Source organism: Trichoderma harzianum, assembly GCF_003025095.1.
Source record: "Trichoderma harzianum CBS 226.95 unplaced genomic scaffold M431scaffold_4, whole genome shotgun sequence".
In the NCBI taxonomy this organism is placed as follows: Eukaryota; Fungi; Ascomycota; class Sordariomycetes; order Hypocreales; family Hypocreaceae; genus Trichoderma; species Trichoderma harzianum.
This window is the reverse complement of record NW_020209252.1, coordinates 470,483-485,871: the sequence shown is the minus strand read 5'-3', so window position 1 is coordinate 485,871 and position 15,389 is coordinate 470,483. Positions and strand designations below refer to the sequence as shown.

The 15,389-nt window shown below is 50.4% G+C and overlaps 2 protein-coding genes across 2 annotated transcripts; both read left to right on the top strand.

Moving 5' to 3' along the window:
* Positions 1–3,907: 3,907 nt before the first annotated feature.
* M431DRAFT_529255 (hypothetical protein) lies at positions 3,908–5,422 on the top strand (the record flags this gene model as incomplete). The annotated part of the gene is made up of 7 exons (XM_024920760.1): positions 3,908–4,026; positions 4,091–4,472; positions 4,589–4,673; positions 4,833–4,876; positions 4,909–4,959; positions 4,997–5,041; positions 5,139–5,422. The coding sequence occupies 7 exons, from the start codon at positions 3,908–3,910 to the stop codon at positions 5,403–5,405; spliced, it is 993 nt and encodes a 330-aa protein (XP_024776048.1). The 3' UTR covers positions 5,406–5,422.
* An 8,620-nt stretch (positions 5,423–14,042) lies between these two features.
* On the top strand, positions 14,043–15,281 carry M431DRAFT_81719 (hypothetical protein; the record flags this gene model as incomplete). The annotated part of the gene is made up of 2 exons (XM_024923071.1): positions 14,043–14,240; positions 14,316–15,281. 2 exons carry the CDS (start codon positions 14,043–14,045, stop codon positions 15,279–15,281), a joined length of 1,164 nt encoding a protein of 387 aa, XP_024776047.1.
* Positions 15,282–15,389: the final 108 nt, after the last annotated feature.

Here is a 15,389-nt window from a genome sequence, read left to right as displayed (position 1 = left end):
ATTTTCCGGCTTGTCCCTGGCCGTTGACCTTTGTTTCAGCTCGCCGGGTTTGGACTTGCCAATTGAGACTTGTTAGAGGGCGTCGTCGTGGATTTGTCTATGCGTTGATGGGCCGGGACATTCCCTCGACATTCCTGTACAAGTCTGGAGAGTTTATTGTCTGGGTCTTGCCTCTTATCAGCCATATTCGCATTAGCAGAGACGCCCCATGAAGCTAGTTGGCTGGGTTTCACATTGTCATGTGGCCACAGGGAGAGGCCCCATCCTTCTTCTGGACGGGCCAATGAGGAGGGTGTGCAGCTGCCATCCATGGCTCTTCTAGAAGCGGACGCAAGTTTGCGCTGTTAGGGGCAAGGAGGATCATGGCCGAGCTATGGCGATATGATATATGCCGGGGTGTGATATGATAGGAAGAACGGACAAGAGGGAAATCATATTATTCACCTTTATGACCATGTACACTCTCTCGTAGTTGGCTGGGAGCGGTTTCCTTGGCTTTTTGCGATAATCTGGGGTATGCCTTTTTCGGGAATAAGTCTCACTCTGTGCGTCTCCCTGCAGAAATGCAGAAAATCGATAGCAGCATAAGCCCAAGGGTAATTCGTATGTCGTCGTCGGAATCCGGTATATCTCCGGCTCAGGTAAATACCAGCGGCAGGTATTCTTGTTTCTCTTCTTCTTCTTCCCTATCTTTCGGCAAGGACGAAATAGGTGGTAAGCAAGACAAGGATGATCTTTAAAAAAAGAAAAAAGCAAATGAAAAGCTTCAATTGAAACTAGTTCGTTTATTCGTTGCCGTGCTTTGGTGGACGTGCGCAAGTAATAGCAGAGGCGATGACCGAAGGCGTCAAGCTTGAATCATGGAAAGAAAATACTCGGAACCCTAAAATCACAGCTGCTCAGGGAGGCTATTTAGGGATTTTCGGAGCGAGCGGCAGCTGAAACGAAACAGGACCCGGCAATTGTTGAGAACGTTTGGATAGTCAAAGGGGGCTACGGAAGACTGAAGAAAAAAAATCAGGAGAGGCGCGGAGCAAGCGGCGTCATTGTCGTGTTCCTTGCAGACCCAGGGACAGCTTCATACTTTCCCCTGAGGATGTCACAAGAGGGGCGCTCCCGGGGTCACTTATACGCCATGCACCCGGGCAATGATTTGCTAATGAAGATATACAATCAACGCGTGCTATCTCGAGTGCGTGTGCTACTACCTATTCCGTAGATAGATGAGATGATGATCTTGCTGCAGCGGTGTGACGAGCACCAGCCCTATCTGTTCCCGCAGTTTATTAGTCCCAATTGCTCCTTTTGGCCAGTACCCGTACTTGGCGATGTTTCAGGAGGATGCTCGGGCTGCGATTGAGCGCCGCCATCCGAGAACGCACGTTGGAAGCCTGTCTGCTACTCTACTCTAACAGTAAAGTATGTACGGAGTACGGGCATGTCAGATTGCGCTTACTTGGACGGGGTTTTGCTCAAGACGCGGGCTTATTACCACGTTGCGCGCCAGACAGAGGCTAGCTAAGCCTTAAGTATCAGATCGTTCTTTTTCTGCCGATCTGCCAAGACAACCCGGAGCGCAAGATCTAGAGCTCATCTCCTGTTGCCGCGTGTACAAAGTACGGAGCCCTCTACCTCCCGGATCTGATAACCGCCAAGTTCGTCCGACTCAGTCGCAGAGCGCGTGGTAAGTAAGCATGCGTAGCTTGTTTGCATCCCATCCCACGGGCTAGCCTGGTTCATGGACACATTTTTGTCATCGCGTCGAAGCCATGGCGTGTTGCAGCTCGCGCCCTATTGTCCCATTGACGGGCTGAAAAGACCCTGCGGCTCCGAGCTCGTATTTGAGTGTTGAAATGCGACAGGCATGCTGTAGCTAGTACTAATGCCAAGGCTGGTAGAGTCAGGCTTGGATTCTTCCCGATATTCTTTCCGCGCTAGGGGCAGGTAAAGGCATGCAATGAATTGAATCCATGGTTATGCATTTCTCGGGGCGCACAGCGCATCAACGATATTGCAGTCGGAGTCCGGATTTCTCTCGGAAAACCCAGGTTTGTAGGGTAGGTCACTTTTACCTACCAAGGTATGTGATGTGCTTTCGAAAACAAGCTGCATACAACATTGCCACCTTCGTGAATCATGCATCGTGTGACTGATACCAGAGGCAGGCAATCGGATGCAATGGATCAGTTCGCCATTCGTCTTATCCGATAGTTGGCGTTCTACACAGGAATGCGGACGGATATCGAGGCCGAGGCTACTATATTTTCAACAGGAACAAGCTTCGAAAATCACCTTCGGCTCGCGGGTTGCCACTTGGCGTAGTTAGTAAATAAACCCTTCTGCCACCTTGGAAAGCATACCCGCGCGGGCGTTATTCCATCTGTCACCAATTCGCTTGCCACTGAGAACCCTTTTCGTTCTCATCCTACTCGGGAATCGAGATGATGAATGCGGCATGTCACATCAGTGGAGAAGAGTGCCATCATCTATCGGTCGTTCTGTCAATGGACGGATATGTAAGCAAGTTGGTAAGGCATAGCTTGTCGACGACGGTACTGGTGTGATATGATTGCGGGGAGAGCGGCCAAGTGGCTAGTCGTGCTACTGTACTGCTGCCACGCGAGCTCTTTGCGTCTTTTGGCTCGTCTCGGGAGAGGAGGCGAGGCAGCGAAGCCGCCAACAAAAACGTGTCTCGGGCCTGAACTCCGCATGCGAATCCTCCGCCCCCGGCAGTGTTTCCCCACAGAGTGACTGTGCCGTCCTCCAATACTTTTGTAAGCCCGTATGCACACACCTGCATGCTGGTATCTGGCATGATTTCAATCGCCAGAACGAGAAGTCATGCGTCGAGTGTAACCCCTGCCTCCGCCGGGTCTGGGCGGGTATCGGCCGTATGAGTGAGCGGCCGATGCTGTGACGTGCGAAAAGCCCGTTTGCGGCCGAACACAGCGGTGGATATGGATGGATTCCTTGGCTCGACCTCCGCTCTCAATTACATGTAGCTTGTAGTTGAATATGCAGTAAGCCGCCATCCATGGCACTGCTTGCTTAGCCATATGCCAAGCAGCTGACGATGAGCTTATTCTCTCCGTCTCTCGCGACCAGCCCCAAGTAGGATTCGTTCAGCGCTGTTAAAGAAGAAAGCCATGCCCCGACAGCCGAACCGAGGCTCTAGGCAAAGGCGAGAGCGATGAAGAGCTAGAAATGCTTATGCTGAGACAATGGCTCTGGCCGGACCAAAGTTTGAGCGAGGTGGATACGCTTCACCGACTCTCAATGGCTCCAAGATGCGCCTGTGTGGGCTGTGGACGGGCGCCACAGTGATTCTGCACCTTGCAAGGGCGCTTCCACAGCGCCCATGGTTCCCGTTAGATGCAAAACCTGGCTTCATGTGTGCATTCCACGTGGCAGATCTAACAATCCTGCCACTTTCCGTAGAACCTTGAACGATAGCCTCGATTCTGGAATTCCGAGGCGCGACTGTGTGTGTACCTCCCCCTGGGTACAGGGCGCCTTTGGTTCCACGACGACCATTTTGTCATCATCTGCAGCAAGCAAAATGAGAAAGCGAAAAAGAGGAGCAGGGCGGTGGTCCAAGCTGCTGTAAGCTCTTGTGGGCTGCGAATGAATCAGTTTCTTGTCGCGATAAGTGTTGGAATTCCAGGGTCACCCTGCTTTGCGATAAAAAACCGTAATGAAAACAGAAGCTTTCTCGCTCAGCTATTGACGCCACTTTTCGCAAGCAGCAATTGAAAAGAAAACAAAATACTACTATAGGCAGAGAGGCGAAACATCTTACACCCTCCGCTCAGCAATGGAAAAGCAAAAGCCAAAGCCAAATCAGCAGTGTCTCAATGCGAGAGCTTTCAGTTGGCGATGCCACTGACGAGCCTGACCTTGGCGGGATATGTCATCCCATGACGCAAGGCCGTGGCGGGAAAGAAGGGCGCTAACATCTGCTGCTTCTACTGTAACCCCGACAAAAATCGTCAACGGCGGCTGCTTGGCCCTTCGGTACCAGTACGAGTACGTGCTTTGTGCCAAAAGAAAGAAACCTCAGTAACGGGGCTGTGCTCGACAGGGTTTGCAGGTGGTTGCAGCCAGTCATCTCGCCTCCCTCGGGCCCCGCTATGCATGTAAGAGAACTTTGGAAAGCTGCTGTGCCCGACCCGCCAATGAGACAGGCGGTGGAGGCCGGCAGAACGGGAAAAGGAGGCACCTTGAACTGGTGGATATCGCATTTTGCCACGTGTTTTGTGAAGATGCACCACGGGGTGTCTGGCAAAGCGAGCCAGCCCCAAAAGCGAGTTATTCCCTGTCGGACTAGGGAAAAGAGGAGAAGGAGGGGCGTGTGCAAGACGGGATGCCAGGGAGCTTCGATTGGATCTCAGCCTTTTACTGGACTGGACTTGTGCACTTGTTTGCGCCTCGGGTGGAAGGATGGAGGTGGTATTACCCATTATCGCGTCCTCGTACGTGTGCGTGTACTCTGTACTAAGATGCCGCAGTTGCATTCGGCTCATGACGTTTATCTCAACAAGTCGACTTGACGATTTGCCTGCTGAGTCGAGCAAAAGGGCTCACACAGCCGAAAAAGGGCAGCCGCAGTGCCAATAGACACGCGAGGTGGTTGCACGGCAGGAAAAGGAGGGTTGCTCGCTTCTGCGAAGCTTGTAAGTAGGCTGCTCCTTGAACTGCCGGGCTTCGGCTTGTCCCTTGACAACATGAATGCTTGCTTGCAGTTGGTTAGTTGATTGCGAGAAACTGCCTGAATGGACGGAGTCGGGGTGGTGTCATTGAAACGTTCTCTCTCCTTCACTCTCTCTCCTCAGCCCAACAAAAGGACTTGCGAGCACAACACTCAGAAATCATTCTTGTTAGTCACAAGTTTATTAACCTTACTGGCAGATTGGCAGCGGTACCTTGCAACTCTTCATGCAAGCATACGGAGCGCACCATGTAAGGGCCTTTTTTTCGCATCTTTTAATCTTAGTAGTGGCCGGGCTATCCTGTCCCGACATACGAGCTGTTCGTGGCTCAGGTATGCCGGCCGAATCTCGCCTTCGCTCCCTCTCGTTATTATCCGAAGATGGCCACATGGCATTTGCCGTGACACGTGCGATAAGTACATCCAACAGCCGTGGGATGTGGATTATGTGCGCCATCCAACAAAGTACAGGCTACCGGCCGTGATACAGGACACAAAGAATGCATGTACGGAGGAGTGGCACAAATCGCCAGCTACACGTACAAAGTACCTAACTGCTTGTCCTTGTCCAGAGCATACGAGCACAATGCCTGATACCGCTAGCATGATTCCATCACTGTCGCTGACGGTTACTTGTCAAATCCTACGGCATGCACCATATATTAACCACCGCCCGTCGACAGTGCCGGATACATGAATATTCCACAGCTTTCCCAATAATCAGTAATCCGCAAAATGTGACATGCTTTTCGCCTTGCACGCGGGCGAAATGGCGTGTCAATAAATAGACTTTTGGGCTTATTGTGGGCCGTGGGCCAGTTTTTTGCTTTTTTCCCCAACTCCAACTGTCCATGGATCGTGAATCAGTTGCAACGGTCGGTAATAAAAGAGTGGCCTGATGTTCGTGATGGCCGAGTTTCTGGTCGGTGGATCGGGTTTGCAAACGAAAAAAACAGGAAGAGAGCAAATCCACGAGTCGGGTTTGAACTGCCGGCTGCAAAACAATGCAACGTCGATAGCATCGACACGCCTCTGTCTAGGCGTTGAGGCCGTCCGGAGCATCCGATGGTTTCATTATTGGATTGGTTCCGGTAGCACACCGCATCAATCGCAATCAATTCGATTCTACACAAGCGCTAACTGCGCTGGTACGGCATGACAGTCATTGAGCCCATCCATCCATCCATGCCCTGGCGCATTTCGGCGGTGAGCTGTCGCTGTGTAAGTGTCGACAAGGCGCTTGCGAGCAGTAGTCGCCCGTTAGCAGCTCGATGGATTCGGGTCCAAGATTGCCAATGGTTCTATTTATGGTGCGCTCATGTATCAGGATCCATCTGACGCATCTCATCTGAAACGGCGATGCCAGCAATTGAGGCCGAATCGTATCCAGCTCTGGCTCCCAAACCCGCCTTATTCCAGCAATATCCATGTTCCCGGCACCCCAAAAGGTAACTGGTACACGAGACTCGTTAGTAATGGGCTGCTAGCTTCGTCCAGCCGCCCAAATGGCAGTTCGAGAGCAAACCAAGATCCGCTCGTGTGCAGCCAGGTTGCGAGTACTTTGCCATGTGTTGCGCATGCACTCCCCCAAATCGCAGAGAGCCAACCAACCCCTGGCACCCTGTCTCGCAGACACACACACGCCCCCTGCAACGAACCAGTCGGCCTTCTTTTTGCCATTCTAATGCCTTCTAAAGGGCTTCCCGTGCCAGGAGCCGACAGATTCCGCATCCAAGAGGGTGGAGAGGCCAAATCTGCCGCAAGAGAAGCAGAATAGGAGTTCGGGCCAAGAAAGAAGGCAAGGAAACGAAGCTTGGCTTGGCCCAGTACCGAGCACACGTTATTGGATCTGCAAGCTGCTCTCTCTTACATGTACACCCACGCCCCCCTGTCGGATACCTTGCCTTGCCTGTGCAGTAGGCGTATGGGACAAGTACCTACTCGCACTTGGCTCTCACGCACGGCAGAACCCTGTTCGGCTCTCGACTCAGCCCAGTGCTCCGTGCAATAGAGCACAAGCAAACCAAGTGGTTGGGGGAGCACTGCTAGTGAGGAGTTGAGTGCCTTAGTTTTGAGCGCGTGCGAGTGACTCTGAGCCAGTCGCAACAGAGCACGCACCCAAAGCAGTTGAAGGCTATATTATGTTGTTATTTCCAAAACCCTGCCCGTGTCCAGGAGCCGTTAGGAGAGAAGCACTCACTTCCCTATTGCGGCACCTAGAAGCCTCTCATTGGCTGCTTCGGGAGGGAGACGATACCTATACCTAACAGAGTGCGTCAATGTAATGCTGCAGTTGGGGCGCGACGCATGTGTCAGTCTATGTTGCTGCATCCAACAAATGAAGGAAACATTAATTCCACAGATATGGTACGAAGAACCACCTAGTGGTCAGTAGTTTGACCCGTGAGACCGGCGTTTGCAGGCCGCATCACCGGTGCTGTTGCTGCGACTGTGCACGTTGTTTCGGCAGTTTTGCAGCAATTCTGCTGCCTGTATAAGGCTCCATTCCCCGGCTCCATATCTTCTCTCGACGGCACTACGAATTGCCTATAACTGATATAATTTCAACTTGAGTCTTTAGCTTAATCTTTACCGCTTCGTGTCTCCAGGCAATGGATACCCTACTCAAGCACTTGTATGAGTACTAGGCGACTCCGCCATCTCCACACGCTTGTCGCAGTACCTGCTACACTCTTGTCATGACAGGACGGTGCAGACCGCCCCCAATTCCACCTTTTGTCCAACGTGATCTCTCCATCTTTGCAAACAACCTCCATTCGCCCCCCACCGTCCTGAGTCAAAAGCAATCAACAAACTGGCCTAGCACATCAGCTTTTGATAACTATCAAGTACGTACCGGGCCTGATCCCAGCCCGCTAGGAGAATTCTCAGCTTTTTTCTTCTTTCTTTTTTTTCTCCCGGGGCTGCCATGTGGGTTTTGTCTTGAATCTAGTTTTTCCATGGCCCCCAACTTTCAGCCATGCGAGATTCATGAGATGGCACACGTGGGGGCGTCACGATATCACTACAGAATCTCGCCTGTCCTGCATACGAGTACACAGTTATGCATCTGTCGCCGCAGACGGAATACAGGCTATGATCTTCAGTTGACATAGGCATCACATCAGCGCCATCACTCGCCACACGCTACTATCGGCCTGCCTACCTAACTGGTACATAGGCATCCAAGGCATCGTACGTGCAGAGCTGCCGCCCGTCCTTGATTCAATATCAGCAGCTCGAAACTTGTTGGCTCGAGCTCCCCATGTTTTTTTTTCGGTTAGAAAATGATGTCTTCTCCAGGACTTCGCCGAACTTCTAGCTCCATCAAAACACTCCGCCCACTTCCCGCCGCTTTCTCGCCTATTGAACTGTCGATGTCGCTCTCTGGGCATCAAAGTGTACTGTAGTATTCGGTACAGGCATGCCGATTCGCCGTGTCTGCAGCAGAGAGCCTGTATTTCATACACAGATCCCCAGACGGCCAAAGCGCTGTGATGCCGGAGTTGCCAATCTCGTCATATGGCACTGATCCATGTTGCTCAACTCCATGGCGGCTATGCCATTGTGATACAGTTTCCACTTGCCAGAACAAGGACATGCCGCACCCATATTCGCCGTTGCTTGGCTAAGTACGGGTATTACAGTTATATGTCCTGCATGAAAGATTGAAAACAAGCGATATATGCCTGTCTTTACCCTGGGACTCGGGGGCTATTATGGTACTAGCTGCAACGTTTCTTTCAGCGCGCAAAGCAATACTGTACTCATTGATCCATGTGCTTCTATAACCGACACCGACATCCCCTCGAAATATCGGCGCATCGCCGTCAACAGACCGTCAGAGCATCTGTGTTGCCTACCTATTCGGACACCCCCGAAATGTTTTCCTTCACCTTGGCCGGACACGCCGTTGGAAATTCTCCGAGGCCATCTGCCTGTCCCAATACAGACATGGAGCTTGTTATGGGTGCTTCTGCTTTGGGCATTGGCAAAGGACCAGCGCGGTCCGCGGCTCAAACGCCTCAATTCTTACAAAGGATTCCTGAAGTCTTTCCACCGGCGAAATTTTTCAAGCCACTCCGCTGCGTGGCTGGTTCGACTGTCCCGACAAACTCTCCTCGATAGCCGGGCCGGACGTCGTGGCTTGAGTTCTCTCTGCTCTGCGCCTTGATGAGCCGCAGTTCTTTGGTTGGAAAGTCAGCCTTGGCCGAATCCTCAGAGACGGCGTTTGCGACGCTTGGCTTACATGCGCGCTATGCATATTCGCAATCGAGTCTGTATATCATCTTATACCTAGGTAAGTAGGTAATGTTTCAGACCGAGGCCTGGCTGTCTGACGCAGATCTGCCGCGGCCGTACGTATTGCGCTTGCGCTCTTCTCCGTATCTACATGGCATGTAATATGCAAGGGTCGACATACATGCACCTAACCCAAGACCCCTAGTCAGCGACGCTTTGAGCAGGCAACAATCTCTACATGTACGTGCGTACGTGCGTGCGTGGCCTGCAATAGGTAGGTCATTAACCTCGCCTCTTGTCGATTCTCTCTTCTAGAAGTCATTGTTATTCCGGACAGGGTCCTCCAGGCACGATCGAAGCCCTTAATAGCAGGCTCGTACATACGAGTAGATGTAAGCCGCATCAATACGATGTGCAACGGCAAAGCTCCGTATGGTCATCTTATATCGTATGCCCCCTCGGTCTGGACTGCCTGTGCACGCACAAGAGGTGCGGGACCGGGCTTATCGAGATTGGGGAGACTTTGCCGTTTACAAGACGGACAGATGCATTTGCTCGCAACGTGGTTCGTGTGTTTCCTGCTGCACGATCCCGGTTTCGATTCCCATGGACAAGGGGCATCACAGCATACACTAATACACACAGAGTGACACGCGTACCTACCTGTCTGCGGGCTACCTACCTATGGAGCAATACCACCTCGTTCGGCTGGGCATGGCGAGTGGAATCGGCAGTAAAGCCTCCATCGGCCGAGACTTGTGCAATGACACTCGTTGCCGCCCCCGTGGTCGTTTATCCATCACTTGGTATATGTACTTTGCACACGGCACGCCGGAAGCCTTTCTCTCTCTGGAATCATCTCCGGTCGAGACACGTAGACCACCGAGCCGCTATGTGATCATACCCTATGCGCATGATTCGTTTTCACAGTAGAGGTGTTTTTCTTTGCCGTGTTTCCCTAATAGGGGATAATTAGGAGGAAGAAACTCGTCGGCAGAGCCCTGGCCACGAGGCATCAATTACCGAGAAGGGCGGCCTTTTGCCAAAAACGACCTTCATCATGGACTAGCGAGCTACCCAATGAGGATACAAATGTAGGGTTTGTTCTTTGTGCTCCTTGCCAAGTTAGCGTTGTGCGGGGGATCCTCGTGAATACAACATGAAGTGATTAAGAGGGATATAACATTGGTAAAACGCCCAGAGTTTGCCGATGATAACTACGTAGGTATCTTGTAAGGACCTCCTTGAAGCTACACCGAAGAACGATATATCGTAAAGGATCGCGGGCTCTTGTCATGAAACGCGATCAAGGATTTGGTCGCATGATTCATGATGGGCACCGGCCTAGTCCGATATCCCTGGTCGTTCTCCTGCCGCAACGTAAGATAAGCATCGTGACGGGATCCGTTTATCGGGTCGGGATTATTGGCTAGGAAACATGGCTTTTTAGCAATTATTTGTCTAACAGTAGGAGCGCGGGTTTGTTTACTGGGGGGTTCTGTTTCTCCGTGAAGGAGGGCTTGTCCGGTTTGGTTTGTGTCAAAAGTCTCCGGTTTAGAAGATGGGCAACGTCCTTGAAGGGAGAGCATCTGATTGTATGATGACGAATGGAGTTGGTATTTGATAGAGCGTGGCGATTTAGTTCGATAAGACATTTATAGGGTTAGTTTGTTGAGCTATACAAGCGTATACTATGGAATAGAGGCTCTGTCTCTCTCTATATAATAAGATATAATTAATATGCACATCTAGAGCGGATTATGTGTCTCAATGGAATTTCAAGTATTCCCTTGGCTTGAGATCACATTTAACTCTAACAGTTACTCGTTCTCGAGAAAGGAATCAACCAATAAACCTCTTTAAAGAAGGATGGTAAAACGAAGGCGTTCTGTTTAGAGGAGCCGACAAACGAATACCCTTCTCTGATAGATTTCTAATCAGATTCGGACTGGTGCAGAAGTTATAGCTGATTGTATGCATTATTAATCTATTTAACCTTTCAATCGGCAATCAGGCGCCACCAGAATGGAAATCATAAATGACCTTTGATGCAACGTTGATCGCTTTTGGAAAGATTTCGGCTAGATTGGGTGGATGTTTAATCCACTGGGTAGTGGTAGATGGGTGTATCCTAGAGATAATGGTGAAAGAATCACTAATTTATTAAAAGGTTCCTGAGGCACGTCTTTCTGCGGATCGACGATATCGTGGACGGTGTTTCGAAAAGTGTACTGACGCCGTCTTGATCTTCTGGAGACCCCTGAGATTAATTTTGTTGTAGGATTGCAGAGGTTCTGTCGCGCATGGCGATTTAGAAGTAAATGACACTGGAAAGCTAGAAGGATGTTTGACAACTGTGTTGACAGGCGAGACAAAAGTTTCGTCAAAAAGGGGTTTATTGCATTTTATGGATGTCGGATCACTAGCTGAGGTCCGTATGCGCTTGAGACTTTACGACATGCTATCTTGGAAGAGGCTCATCGCCGTTTGCGCCTAGAGTTATACCCGACTGCGGACACTGACTTCTCTCAGATTCATCAACTCTATACCATACCTAGCTGCTCGTTTCTTCTCCCAATATCCCAATACATAGAAGCCTAATGTTAGAGAAGATTGCAACCAACTGTTCTATGATGGCGTGTAGGATCAAGATAGACGTATGTGCTGCAGTTCTTCCATGTTTGTTTCTCAACTTTGACTTCAACATGTGTCAAAAACCGCTTGGGACCGAGGTCTTCTTATCTTGGGAGATTGGGTTTATGACCGATAGAGCCTTGAAAGATCTCGCCGATTGCGTCTTGATTACCTCTGCGAGCCCCCAAGGGGTCATTGCATCAATCGTACTCGAAAACGACTTCGAGGCGAATCTGTCACTAACAGGCACCTTTCTGTAAGACCAAATCCCTAGACCATCGTGTAGAGCTGAAAGACTGAATCAAGGTAATATCTAGCCCTCATCACTGTACGAAGTGTACTCAGGGAGTATGAGGAGAGGTGGAGATCGTTTTGGCGGATGTCAACACCCCTCCTGGCGGACCATCTACCTGTTAGGAAAGCGACTCCAGAGTTTATGGGTTCCAAAGGCGTCTCATGGATAGAGAATTCCCACCTCCTTTGTTTTTCTTTAGGTATATAGAAGTCGATGATGACTTCTGATTGGAACGAGCACTTTCTTCTTGTTCTTCTTCTCTTTTTGCAACATCAGTCATCCAGCTACCGCAACCAGAAAGAAAAGTCTATCGCCTAATAACAATGATGCTCCCCTTGTGTCCCGTACAAAGAATATCTTCGAGCCTGTCTACTAAGTATTTGCAAGCTTTGCGTGCGCCCTTGGAAGCTTCGCTGGCCACTCAATTGTAGATCCCGGAAGTCCTGTCAAACCTCTGCCTCCAGCTTCTCTGCCAATGGAATGCCACCATGACAAGAACCAGAATTCCCCTTTTAGTACGAAGGCTTTTGGCCACTTCTCTAATTCTCAATATAGGCGGCCTGAACATGACGATGGTACGAAATAATAGGTTGGCGTTAAAGAGAAGACATAGTAGGTGAGATGTCTAAAGAAGAGATAGCCATTTCATCTTATCATGTTGAGTAATGATTTTGAGAAGACCTTTAATTTCCTCCCAGTAGCTTCGGAATGAAGACCTATCACTAAGAAATAGGTTGATCTTTCCAATAGGCTCGGATGCTGAAGTACAAGAAAGTGAGCTGATACTTGATTAGCAACTTTTACTGCCGAATCCAGCAGAGCCTATTGGAATTAATATGAACATTCTCCTCATGATACAGAGAAAAGAGCCGATTGATAACTCTCCAGCACTAATGTATGAGATAGTGTTTTAGTGAAATATTGGCAGAATTGCCTCAGGTCAAGTTTGAGACCCTGCTGATCATTGGCGAGCGCAGTAAGAGATCAATGATGTTATGAGTGGTGGTATATTTGAGGCATTTCAATTATGATAAATCCTCTTGATTCTGACTTGTTATTCTACTTTACCCAACACGTAGACATATAGCCGAGTTCACCCGATGACGCCGTTTTGAAGGGTTTTGGTGAACTTGGTATTGTTTTACCACATTGTGTAAGCTTGACATATGCCATTCAGCATTCTAGAGGATTGTTTCGCCACAAAATATGGAAGATACACGCATCATGAACTCTGCGGAGGAGTCTGGGGAAGTGGGCCGAGTCCTGGGGGGAAATCTGCCCACGTTCTTGGTTCCCCAGCTTTATCGTATGACTAGCTCACGTTGTGGCCGAGTCACGAGCTATATGCGCGGCTCTTGATTTTTTTTTTCTTTGGGACATTTTCTTCCTGAAGCAAGAAGTTTTCTGTCGATGGATAAACAAAGTGCACACAACTAACTTGTTTGTTCTTGACAGGAAAATGTAAATGGATGGGGAGGTCTTTGGCATGTGATTGAGTAATTGAAATGCCCACCTACCAACTGATTAGGCAATCTATCTACTACCTAATTTACTCATTAAAGCCTGTATATCTAATTCTGCCTCGCTTCTTCAATTCTGGAATGATTAATGGGTATTTGTAACCGGGGAACAAAAGAGCCGTTGTCGCAGCTGGACGCCCAATGGGTGTTCACGGCACAGCGGCTCTACACTCGGTATTTCTCGGCTCGGCAGCACTCCAGCTTTTCTCCAGCGGTCCGGAGAACCCCACGCCCTGAACAGCTCCCCTCAGAGTAACCCCTGAGTGACTTGGTCACATGGGCAGGCAGCGTGCGTCAGCGCAGGTACCGCACAGGTATCGCCAAAGTGCGCACAGGCGCATGACGTCTCTCGGAGCCGGAGTTTCGATCCGCTATCGATTCTTCACCAACTTTTTGTTTTCCTTGATCCTTACAATCATTTGCCCCTTAGCATTTGGCCTCGCTAAACCGTTCAACCGTTGCTGCGATTTTTCCTTTTGTTTTTCTCATCCTCTTTTTTTGCCCTCTTTATTTTGCTTCAAGAACCTGAAAACATCTCCCATTCGACTTCTGCGGGCATGTCGTTTCCATAGACTCGTTTGGTCATCGCAAAACTATCCGCCACTGCGCCGCAATGCCGTCCGCCTATGCGGATCCGGGCTCCATGGCCGATATAGCACGCGACAAAGCTCGACAGCATGGCGCGACTGTGGTTGGCACTGCGGCTTCGGCTCCTGCTCCGAGAAGAAAAGAAGCTGCCATTTCCACTGCAAACGATGAGGTCGTGGCCTCGCGCGCAAAGACTCGCTCATGGGATTACATCTGGAGATCCGGTGTCGCCGGGGGTATCGCAGGATGCGCTGTGAGTTTGCTCGCCTGAGAGACTGATTTGTCGAGATATGCAGGAATTGATTCTTGCTAACCGCTTCACGGACAGGCCAAAACGACAGTGGCGCCTCTCGATCGCGTCAAAATCCTCTTCCAGACCAGCAATCCCCAGTTCGCAAAATACACCGGCTCCTCGTTTGGAGTCGCTTCCGCGATGAAAGACATATACCTCTCAGAAGGCGGCAGAGGGCTCTTCAGGGGCCACTCCGCCACGCTCCTCAGAATTTTCCCCTATGCCGGCATTAAATTCCTTGCCTATGAGCAGATTCGCAACATGATTATCCCCGACAAGAACCACGAGACGCCCTTCCGACGGCTGATCAGTGGCAGTCTTGCCGGCGTGACCTCCGTCTTTTTCACATACCCCCTAGAAGTTGTTCGAGTCCGCCTCGCTTTTGAAACCAGGAGAGATGGCCGGTCATCCTTGACATCGATTTGCCGCCAAATCTACAATGAACACCCCGTTGAAAAATCTCGAACACCAAAACTGCCAAATACACCTGGAATTGCTGCAGCCGTAGACTCAGCCACCTCCGCCGTCGAATCCGTTGCGCCACGAGTCGGCCTTGTGAATTTCTATAGAGGATTTGCTCCCACCATGCTCGGCATGCTGCCGTATGCTGGTGTATCCTTCCTCACTCACGACACCATGTCCGACCTCCTGCGCCACCCTTCCATCGCTGAATACACGACTCTGCCGAAAAAGAAGAACCACCCAGAAGGCAAGGCAGCACCGCTTCGATCCTGGGCCGAACTTACAGCCGGAGGCGTAGCCGGCATGATTTCCCAGACGAGCTCTTACCCTCTAGAGGTCGTGCGACGACGCATGCAGGTTGGCGGCGCTGTTGGCGATGGCCGAAGGCTGCGAGTCGGAGAGACAGCGGCTATGATCCTCCGGGAGCGCGGCTTCAAGGGATTTTTCGTCGGCCTCACGATTGGATATGTCAAGGTGATACCCTTGGCGGCGGTGAGCTTCTACACCTACGAACGCATGAAGCTTGTTTTTGGTATATAAAGAAAGAGGAAAACGAAGGCACGGCTGTACTGGCGTTGGCCATTTTTTTGTCTTTTGGGTTGTAAAGCATTACGTGTAAAGATTTCTGTTCTTTGTCTATTTTTTTGT